This window comes from Sciurus carolinensis, unplaced genomic scaffold, assembly GCF_902686445.1.
Source record: "Sciurus carolinensis unplaced genomic scaffold, mSciCar1.2, whole genome shotgun sequence".
Taxonomy (NCBI): domain Eukaryota; kingdom Metazoa; phylum Chordata; class Mammalia; order Rodentia; family Sciuridae; genus Sciurus; species Sciurus carolinensis.
Window position 1 is genome coordinate 44,987 of NW_025920274.1, and position 11,835 is coordinate 56,821.

The 11,835-nt window shown below is 44.0% G+C and overlaps 1 protein-coding gene across 1 annotated transcript; it reads left to right on the forward strand.

Annotated features, from left to right (window-relative positions):
* The first annotated feature begins 4,250 nt into the window (after positions 1–4,250).
* On the forward strand, positions 4,251–9,633 carry LOC124975428 (uncharacterized). The gene is given in 2 exon segments (XM_047538155.1): positions 4,251–8,703; positions 8,706–9,633. Coding segments are annotated over 2 exon segments (5,280 nt in total). The 3' UTR covers positions 9,533–9,633.
* Positions 9,634–11,835: the final 2,202 nt, after the last annotated feature.

The window sequence follows — 11,835 nt, forward strand, 5'->3', positions numbered from 1 at the left end:
TTGGAGAATATCATGCTAAGTGAGATAAGCCAATATCAAAAAACTGAAGGACAAATGATCTCGCTGATAAGCAGATGAGGACATATAATGGGGGGTGGGAGGGGTTAGCATTAGGTTTAGGGTTAGGTTTAGGGTTAGGGATAAGGAGAGCAGTAAGAATGAAGGAAAGAATGACTGTATAGAGGGAAAAGAGGGGTGGGAGCGGTGGGAGGGGTGGGAGGGGTGGGGGGGAAGGGAAAAAAATATTCAAACATCATTGCTCTATGTAAACGTATGATTACACAAATGGTATGCCTTGACTCTATGTACAAATAGAGAAACAACATGTATCCCATTTGTATATAATAATAAAAAAATAAAAAAGAAGTAAGATTTTTTTCCATCTCATTGTCTTCTAAGTATTTAAGATTTAAACCCAACATGAGAATTAAAACTGTCCATAAAATCAATTACCTGTATTAATGTCATGATGAAAGTTTAGTAGATATTTTCAAAAGCAGTTTTAGTAATAATTTTTCAAAAGACAGCTAACATTGATGTTCACAGAGAAGAAAGATGATTTTGTCAACTGTATTATTTCTGTTTTTGTCTTTGCTAGCTTAGTTTAAACTCTGTTTAAGGCCCTGGGTTTTTAGGATTTTGTCAGAATGTAGGGGGGAAAAGTTTATAAAATCATAAAATGTAAAATTTATTATGATGTACACTTGTAAATATTAGAATATATTACAACCATGAAGCTGAAAATGATATAAATTTCATTTATCATGGTTAAAAAATATGGTAAATTTCTCTGAGCTAAAGATATTTTTGAGTGTCTACTTTAATATATATTTATAAATAATTTAATATAACATGTTAATTCAAACCACTTAAGACTTTAGAAAGTAAGCATGCTGGAAATAACTGATGAATTTTTATAACCACAATAAATTTAAGTTAGGTGTTTGTTCCAAATGTATTATGTGCAGAAGACTGAAATAGTTATGGCAAAAAATTAAAAACAATATTTCTAAAAACAGAAGTATGAGGTTAAAATAATTTCCCAAATATTTCAAAGGCCTTCTTGGGCCTCAGTATCCAACCATGTTACAACATATTCTAGACACTGAAGATGAACACCAGAGACATTCTCTGACCATGGTTATTTGCAAATGTCCTATTATAAGAAATGCAGAAGTTCCTATAAAATTTAATAAAGAAAATATCAATAATTTTGTTTGGTTTTTATCTTTATATAAATAATAACTTAAATATGAAACTCAGAATAAAACTAATAGATATGTGAACAACAAGCCCTGTGGATGAAATGGGAGAAGTCAACATAAATTCTGTAACTTTTTTTGTCTTGGGCTGGCCCACAGTCAACTACATGACCACTTCTAGTTATGAAGTGCTACTTTTCCTGTATTTGCTTGACTTCACCACTGTAATAATGTCTATGAAAAAAAGGAAAGATTCAATAAAAATCTGTTGCTGTAATTTTTGAAACATTTTATTCTGATTTTGTTTCAACACCTTTGAAATACACATATAACAAAAATAATCAGGCACCTCTTTTTTCTCCAATAGACCTTTGGATTAATATCTATGAAATTCATGTGCCAATATTAGAAAAACTTCAGTCACTTATTTTGTTTTCAACAGTGATTTCTAAAAGGGTTTAAAAAGTGCCAAACAAATTTGTCTTAAGGATAATTTTAGAAATAAGGATATCAAATAGACTGGTAGTCTCTCTAGGAATCTGCCTCCTCTGCATCCCTCTTCTAATGGATTGTTGCTTGTTTTACACATTGAGAATTTAGACCTCACAGTATTTTTAACTTACTAAGGCAGAACTTAACTGAGGTCAATTTTATAAAATATTTTGACTAAGTTTGAATAATTAGCTTATACTATTTATATTTTTTACCAAATGGTTTTTTATATACAAATAAAATGAACATTACAAAATATTCAGTTTTCTAAATTGTCTGAGATTTGACTTGGTATCTAGAAATGTGTCAATGAACATCGAATTTAGTTTTTGTTTGGTAACTAGTTATTATTCAAGTCATATTGCTATATGAGACTGTGGAGAATGTACACATAAAGACTATTTTTATTCTTTATCTGAATGTGTTTATTTGGGACTATTCAGCTCAGTGTGAGTATAGCATTTCTCACACCTGTAATTTTCAGCAGCTCTGCCCCAACTCAAGTTTTCATTTTACAGTTAAAGAGTAAGTCTTCATCACATGCTCTTCAGAATTTTATTTTTCTTACTTCCCACTACCACCAAACTACCTGATCAATGTCCTGAAGTCAGATAAATATAATCCAAATAGTTATTCTTCTAATATAGGAGAGGGTAGCCAAAAATCTCTACAGCCCCATCAGGTAATGAGTGTATCCTGAATGCGGTTATAATATTTCAGAAAAAAATTATTTCTTTCAGCAGTTCAGTCTTTCAATGCTGTTGGAATGTGATGTGATTCATTTTTACCTTCATTCACACATGCTGCAGGTACAGTGTATATGTGTCCTAGTGAGCTCCATCAATATAATTGGGCTCTCATGAAAAAGTCACAGATGTGGTGAAACATAAATTTATTTGTACCAATTCCAGAGTCTCTATATCAAGATGTCTCCAGGAATGGTTTTCTTTGAGGGCCACACTTGTACATTTATATTGCTATCTTTTGACTGTGTTTGCATGTTTTTTTTTCTATTCTTCTGTATCCTTATTCCTGCTTTTTATAAGGAGAAAAATTTAATTGGATTAGGTTTTATGCCAATTAGCTGGATTAGCATTAACCATTACTTTAAGAACCATAATTGATCTGGGGATATAGCTCAACTGGTAGATTATTTGCCTCACATGCCCAAGGCCCTAGGTTCAATCTCTAGCAACACATAAAATAAAAATAAAAATTAAAAAGGAACCATATATTTAATGAAGTCACAATCTGAGGCACCAGGTATTTGGAACATCAACATGTGAGATTTCGAGTAAGGATACAATTAATCTGGTAATATATACTAGTGGGCTGCTGAAAAAAGACTCACAGTGAAAAGACCCCTGGCCCACCAGCTCAGGCCTATTTTAAGAGAAAAAGAAAAATCATTAACAGGGCATGTTAAAGGAATTGATCTGAAGATTTAGCTAAGAAAGGGGCAAGATAATTGGGAAAGTCAGAGCATGTCTTTCATTAACAGGAGCTGATAAGCGGGAACTATAAAACTGTCCTGTAAAACTTCTGATACCAGATTCCTGACCAAGGACAGAGTAAATAGGATGAGATAACAAAGGACTGTAAATGACAAAGTAAAATTATGGCCTGTGAAGCATGTTATCTTAAGTTCTGAGCCGCTCTGACCCCCCCCCCAGAGGGCTCGGGTCAGCTCCCCTGGGCTTCACAGATAAGATGGGAGAGGTCTGTGTTTATACATTCTTTACCATTTTTACAACCCGTGCTGCGGGCAATTTGGGAAAACCTGTGTCTCTATCTATCATCCCCCCTCTCCAGTTAAAGTAAATTTATGGCTTTTCCAAGGATGTCTAAATGCTGGATTCAAAATAGCCAATAAGATACCTGTTGCTTACCGCGCGCGCGAAACCTGCCCCTTTACCCTATAAAAAACCTGTACCCCAAAGCCCGGTGTGCCAGTTCACCGAAGCTCCGGCTGAGGTTGTGCTGAGCACCTGCAGGTGCCTGTGTACCAATAAACAGCCTCTTGCTTTTGCAGCCAGTGTCTTCGCGTGATCTTCCTTGGACAGGGGGACGGAGGGTCTTTCATCTGGAGGTCCCACCGAGATCTGCTGCCCTGAATCCCTGCCCGAGGAACTTCTGGAAGAACTACTGGGAGGTAAGCTGGCCATCTCGAGCTCATTGTCGTGTTGTCATATTTCTTTGCATGTCTGTTTCTACGTTTCCTGAGCGCAGCGTTTGTATGATCACGCGTGGTCACTTTGTACTTTGAGCAGCCCGAGAAGGAGTTGACGAACTCAGACTTCTCCCCTGCCACCCTGGGAGACGTCCTAGGGGTCTTGGTGCCCGATTCATCGGGACTTGTTTGGTGCCCGATTCGTCGGGACTTGTTTGGTGCTCGATTCGTCGGGACTTGTTTTTGGCCGGAGGGGCTTGCACTCTCTGACATTTGATTTCTTCGGTCCGTGCCGAAGACGCGCAGTGCTTGTAATCTGTTGTCTTGTCTGCGTTCTCTTGTGCTTGTGCCTGTTTCTTAATTTCCTTTTTACCAGCGAGACTGAAATGGGGCAATCCATGGTAACCCCCCTGAGTCTCACCCTCGACCATTGGCAGGACGTCCGAAACCGTGCCAGCAACTTATCGGTCAAGGTCAAAAAGAAGAAGTGGGTAACCCTCTGCACTTCTGAATGGCCAACCTTCAACGTAGGCTGGCCCAAAGAAGGGTCCTTTAATCCCGATCTTGTTTCACAGGTCAAATCCCACATCTTCACTCCAGGCCCTAAAGGACATCTTGACCAAGTTCCATACATCGTGACTTGGGAAAACCTGGTTTTTGACCCGCCACCATGGGTCACCCCCTTTGCTACCCCAAAACCCCTCCTCTCTTCCCTTCCTAACGAACCCTCCCTTCCTCCTACCACTCCCGCTCCTTTTATTCCTGTCCCTCCTCAGACCACCCAAACCTCTAGACTATATCCTATACTGGATAAATCCAAGCCCTCCGCTCCTCCTAAGTCGAAACCTCGGACTGTCCTTCCACCCAAGGAAAATACCTTAATAGATCTACTAGCAGAAGAACCCCCACCTTACCCTCCTCAACCTCTCCCCGACACCAACCCTCATCCGGATTCCTCCGAGGAGGATGAGGAACCCCCAATTGCCGGAATCCTCCCAGACCCCTCTCCAATGGTGGGAAGACTCCGAGGGCGCAAGGAGCCTACAACTTCTAGGGAAACCTCAAAGATTTTCCCCTTAAGACAGACTGGAGGCCCTAATGGTCAATATCAATACTGGCCTTTCTCTGCCTCCGACCTTTATAACTGGAAAACCCATAACCCTTCCTTCTCGAGTGACCCTGTAGCCTTAACCTCTTTAATTGAGTCCATTCTAGTGACCCACCAACCAACCTGGGATGACTGCCAGCAGCTTCTCCAAACTCTCCTCACATCCGAGGAAAGACAAAAAGTCTTATTAGAAGCCCGTAAAAATGTTCCTGGGGACAATGGGCATCCCACACAGCTCCCCAATCTGATTAATGAGGCTTTTCCCTTGACATGGCCTGATTGGGATTACAATACTGATGAAGGTAGGAACCACCTACGTCTCTATCGCCAGTTACTCATAGCGGGTCTCCATGGGGCCGGACGAAGGCCCACCAATTTGGCTCAGGTAAGGCAAACTGTTCAGAGGGCGGACGAAACCCCTACTGCATTTCTAGAAAGATTGAAGGAGGCATATCGAAGTTTTACTCCTTTCGACCCAGATAGTGAGGAACAGAAAGGCAATGTCTCTATGGCATTCATTTGGCAATCTGCCCCTGACATTAGAAGCAAGCTACAAAGGTTGGATAATCTGCAGGATTTCTCCCTGGCAGATTTGTTAAAGGAAGCAGAAAAGATTTACAATAAGAGGGAAACTCCAGAAGAAAAAGAAGAGAGGATTAGGAAAGTGCAGGAAGAAAGAGATATAAGATACCGAGAGGAATTAGATAAGAGGGATCAAAAGCGTAATAAAGAAATAAGTAAAGTACTGGCCGCAATAGCTCAGACAGGGTCAAAAGGGACTAAACCAGAAAGAGAAAGGGGACGAAGCAGGCCCCAAGTGGAACACGACCAATACGCCTACTGTAAGGAAAAAGGACATTGGGCAAAAGACTGTCCAAGAAATCCCAAAAGGCTCCCTGACTCAAGGAGGTACCCCAACAAAACCCCTCAACTACTAACTTTGGATGATGATGATTAGGGACGTCAGGGCCAGGAGCTCCCCCCTGAGCCCCGGATAACTCTACAAGTGGGGGAGCAACCGCTAACCTTCCTAGTGGACACAGGAGCCCAACATTTAGTGCTGACGCAGGACCCCGGACTCCTAAGTGGAAGGACGACATGGGTCCAGGGGGCCACCGGATGCAAACCGTATCGATGGACCACTAAAAGAGAAGTCCACCTTGCCTCAGGTAAGGTCTCCCACTCATTCCTGCATGTGCCCGACTGTCCATACCCATTACTAGGAAGAGACTTACTAACCAAACTAAAAGCTCAGATTTGTTTTGAGAATGGAAGGGCCTCCATAAGTGGGCCCAACGGGGTGCCTCTCCATATATTGACTTTTAACTTGGAAGATGAATATAGACTATTTGACCAACTCCCCGAACTTGGCAAAGATATGGACTATTGGCTCAGCTCCTACCCAGAGGCCTGGGCTGAAACTGGGGGAATGGGAATGGCAATACGCCAAGCCCCCATAGTGATCTCACTCAAGACCACTGCAATACCTATCAATATTAAACAATACCCCATGTCCAGGGAAGTTTACCTAGGCATTAAACCGCATATCAAGTGGCTCCTAGATCAAGGCATACTGACACCTTGCCGATCACCCTGGAACACCCCCTTACTCCCAGTCAAAAAGCCAGGGACTCAAGACTATCGCCCGGTACAAGACTTAAGGAAGATAAACAAGAGAGTGGAAGACATCCACCCCACGGTACCCAACACTTATAACCTCCTCAGTACCTTGCCTCCCACTCATACCTGGTATACTGTCCTAGATTTAAAGGATGCATTCTTCTGCTTGAGGTTAAGTCCCCAGAGCCAGGCCCTATTTGCATTTGAATGGAAGGATCCTGAGGAAGGACTCTCAGGACAATTGACCTGGACCCGGTTACCACAAGGATTTAAGAACAGTCCCACACTTTTTGACGAAGCCCTACATCAGGACTTAGCTGATTTCCGGGTAAAAAACCCCTCCCTAATAATGCTCCAATACGTAGATGACATTCTAGTGGCGGCCCCTACCGAAGAAGAATGTATTGAAGGGACCAAAGCATTACTGCAGGCTCTAGGGCAATTGGGGTACCAGGCCTCTGCAAAGAAAGCACAAATCTGTCAGACGAAAGTTACCTACCTCGGATATGAGCTTCATAATGGTCAAAGATGGCTCACCGCAGCCCGGAAAGAAACTATCTCGAGTATTTCCATTCCCCAGAATCCCAAACAACTACGGGAATTCCTGGGGACAGCAGGTTTTTGTAGACTATGGATTCCTGGATTTGCAGAGATAGCAGCCCCTCTGTACCTATTAACAAAGCAGAACAGCCCTTTCGCCTGGACAAATGAACACCAGAGGGCGTTTGATCACATCAAACAGGCCCTCCTATCTGCCTCTGCCCTGGGTTTACCGGACATCACTAAGCCTTTTGACCTCTTTGTTGACGAAAAGCAGGGATATGCAAAGGGAGTCCTAACCCAGAAATTGGGGCCATGGAGACGCCCAATTGCCTACTTGTCAAAAAAATTGGACCCTGTGGCATCAGGATGGCCTCCCTGCCTCCAGATGATAGCAGCAGTAGCAATCCTAATTAAGGATGCTACTAAACTGACTCTGGGACAGCCACTAACCTTGTTAACTCCACATGCCATCGAAGCAGTAATCCGGCAACCTCCTGACCGCTGGATCTCCAATGCCCGGCTTACCCACTACCAATCTTTATTGCTGGACACGGACCGAATCCTGTTCGGTCCTTTAGTAACTCTAAACCCAGCCACGCTCCTGCCCCTCCCCGGGGGACCCGTCCCCCACAATTGCCAACAGATTCTTGCAGAGACCCAAGGAACCCGACCAGATCTGTTAGACCAACCTATGACGGACGCGGAGTTAGTCTGGTTCACTGACGGGAGTTGCTATTTGCTAAACGGGGAACGACGAGCAGGAGCAGCCATCACCACTGAATCAGAGGTAATCTGGGAGAGCGCGTTACCGGGAGGAACATCAGCCCAGCGAGCAGAGCTGATAGCTCTGATGCAGGCCTTAAAACTGGCTGAGGGGAAGAAACTCAATGTATACACAGACAGTCGGTATGCCTTTGCTACCGCCCATATCCATGGAGAAATATATCGGCGGCGAGGGTTATTAACCTCAGAGGGAAGAGAGATCAAGAATAAGACTGAAATCTTAGCCTTATTAAAGGCCCTCTTTCTGCCAAAGAGACTAAGTATAATACATTGCCCTGGCCACCAAAAGGGAGACCATCTAGAGGCAAAAGGAAACAGACTGGCAGACGAAACTGCTAGGAATGCAGCTTTAGGCCCACAACTCCTAGTGACTACCCTATTGCCACAAAAGGTTAAAAAGCCACCCGAGGGCTTCGAGGAACGATGGGTCTATGAGGACCCAGATTTGGACATTGTGCAACATCTAGAGGCCACCTATAACCCAGCTGAAGGCACATGGGAATACCAGGGAAAAACTGTAATGCCTATCAAACAGACCAAAGAACTAATAAGATCCTTGCACAGACTTACTCATTTGGGAGCTAAAAAGATGAGAAACCTCTTAGATCGTGGAGAAGGAAATCTATACCTGCCCCACAGAGACTCAATCATCAGGCAAGTTGTGAGAAATTGTCAAGCTTGTGCTCAGGTTAACGCAGGTAAAATAAAATTTGGGATTGGGACCCAGACCAGAGGGCACAAGCCTGGAACCAGTTGGGAAGTCGACTTTACAGAAATCAAACCGGTATGTATGGATACAGGTATCTTTTAGTTTTTGTGGACACTTTTTCAGGATGGGTAGAAGCATATCCCACTTGGCATGAGACTGCTAAAGTCGTAGCAAAGAAGCTACTGGAAGAAATCTTTCCAAGGTATGGTGTACCTGGGGCTATTGGTTCAGAAAACGGGCCTGCCTTCACCTCCCAGGTAAGTCAGTTAGTGGCCAGTACATTGGGGATTAATTGGAAATTACATTGTGCTTACCGACCCCAAAGCTCAGGGCAGGTAGAAAGAATGAATAGAACTATCAAGGAGACTTTAACTAAATTAACGCTTGAAACTGGCACTAGAGACTGGGTGCAACTCCTGCCATTAGCTTTGTACAGGGCCAGGAACACCCCTGGCCCTCAAGGACTAACCCCCTTTGAAATTCTGTATGGTGCCCCACCACCTGCTGTCAATTTCTATGAAACTGAGATTTCTGCTCTGTTCAACCCCACCCTGCAGACCCATGTACGTGCATTGCAGTTAGTCCAAAATGAAGTCTGGAAGCCCCTAGCAGCAGCCTATAAGGAACAACTGGAGAAACCAACAGTGCCACACTCCTTCAAGATAGGAGACACCGTCTGGGTCCGCAGGCATCAGAACAAAAACCTTGAACCTCGCTGGAAAGGACCTTACACCGTCTTGCTGACCACCCCTACCACCATCAAGGTAGACGGCATTGCAGCTTGGGTCCACGCATCCCACGCGAAAGCTGCACATCCACAAGACTCCACCCCTGCACCCCAGGAATCAACATGGAGGTTACAACGCACCCAAAACCCACTAAAGATAAGACTTTCACGCTGTTAATTATCTTAGCTTTGTTTCCCATGATGTCCTATGGCAGTCCACATGTATCCAGAAATCTAGTTTGGTTTATTCACAATATTGAAACTGGAAAGAAACTGGTCCTGGCTAAAGGGCATCACGCCCTAAATACCTGGTGGCCGGACTTGACTTTTGATCTTTGTAAATTAGCCGAAGGATCTTGGGAACACACTCAGAAAACCAAAGGGGACTCCTATCCACCCTGCAGATTCCGATCCTGGTATTTTTGCCCCGGGCGCACCCGTACCTATCAATGTGGGGGGCCAGAGGCCTACTATTGTGCCTCATGGGGTTGTGAGACTAGTTCAAATGGGTATTGGCTCAAGGGAAAACCTAGAGATGACTACGTGCAATTTTTAGAGACAACCCCAGGTGAATCTAATGTAACTATCAGATTTACCCAGGAAGGAAGGAAACAGATAGCATGGCTTCAGGGGTACTTATGGGGGGTTCGTCTATACACTTGGCAAGGCGACCCAGGGCTCCTATTCTGAATTCAGGTAGAGGAAGAAGAAACAAAAACCCCAGTAGGCCCCAATTTGGTTCTTGGAGACCAGCGGGTACCCATGCCCCCGAAGAGACTGGAGCCCACAGTCCCCGAACGGAAAGAACTCTCCAAGGCCATACCCCCACCTACTAGCCCTGCGTCCACACCAACAGATAGCGTCCTTCCTAGAAGCCCCTTTGTTGAATCTCCTCCTCCAGGCACTGGGGATCGGCTGTTGCGCCTAGTCCAAGGAGCTTTCCAAGCCCTTAATTCCACCAGTCCAGACAAAACCCTAGACTGTTGGTTATGTCTCGCCTCTAACCCACCTTATTATGAGGGAATTGCCACCACAGCTAGTTGGACAAATAGTAGCACCCCTAATAGCAAGTGTTCCTCCCTACCTGGCTCTAAACTTACAATCCCTGAAGTCAGTGGGCAAGGCCTATGTATAGGCAAGGTACCTAGGTCACATCACTCCCTTTGTAATCAGACCCTCCCAACTCAGGATGGCCATCAATATATCTGGGGACCTAATGGGACCTACTGGGCATGTAACACAGGACTGACCCCTTGTGTGTCCACTACCATTCTAAATGTCACAACCGATTTCTGTGTATTAGTCCAGCTATGGCCTAGGATATCCTACCTACAATCAGAGTATGTTCTGGGTCACCTAGAAGGCCAAAAGAGGCACCCCCGGGAACCCATTAGCCTGACCCTAGCTCTGTTACTAGGAGTAGGGGGAATTGCTGCAGGAATCGGTACAGGAACAGCTGCAATAGTACAGGGAAATCAATACTTATATCTACAGGCCGCCATGAATGATGACCTAGCTGCTATGGCGAAATCCATTACAGCCCTAGAAAAATCTCTTACCTCCCTTTCTGAGGTTGTGTTGCAGAATCGAAGGGGATTAGACCTACTGTTCCTACAGGAAGGCGGTCTTTGTGTGGCCCTAAAGGAACAATGCTGTTTCTATGCTGACCATACAGGAGTAGCCAGAGAAACCATGGAAAAGGTAACAGAAAGATTAGCCAAATGGCAGAAAGAATTTGAGGCACAACAAGGATGGTTTGAACAATGGTTTAGTAAGTCCCCCTGGTTGACTACCTTGCTATCTATTATAGCTGGCCCTCTGATAATTTTAATACTAATTTTCACCTTTGGGCCGTGCATCTTGAACAGACTAGTGCAGTTTATGAGGGACCGACTCTCTACAATCCAGACTATGGTCCTTACCCAACAGTACCAAATGGTTAAGCAAACTGATGGATACTCTCCCTAACCGAGGCAAGATGGACAAATGGATATAAGATTCTATCCATGATAAAGAAAAAGGGGGGGATGAAAAGACCCCTGCCCCACCAGCTCAGGCATATTTTAAGAGAAAAAGAAAAATCATTAACAGGGCATGTTAAAGGAATTGATCTGAAGATTTAGCTAAGAAAGGGGCAAGATAATTGGGAAAGTCAGAGCATGTCTTTCATTAACAGGAGCTGATAAGCGGGAACTATAAAACTGTCCTGTAAAACTTCTGATACCAGATTCCTGACCAAGGACAGAGTAAATAGGATGAGATAACAAAGGACTGTAAATGACAAAGTAAAATTATGGCCTGTGAAGCATGTTATCTTAAGTTCTGAGCCGCTCTGACCCCCCCCCCCCCCAGAGGGCTCGGGTCAGCTCCCCTGGGCTTCACAGATAAGATGGGAGAGGTCTGTGTTTATACATTCTTTACCATTTTTACAACCCGTGCTGCGGCAATTTGGGAAAACCTGTGTCTCTATCTATCATCCCC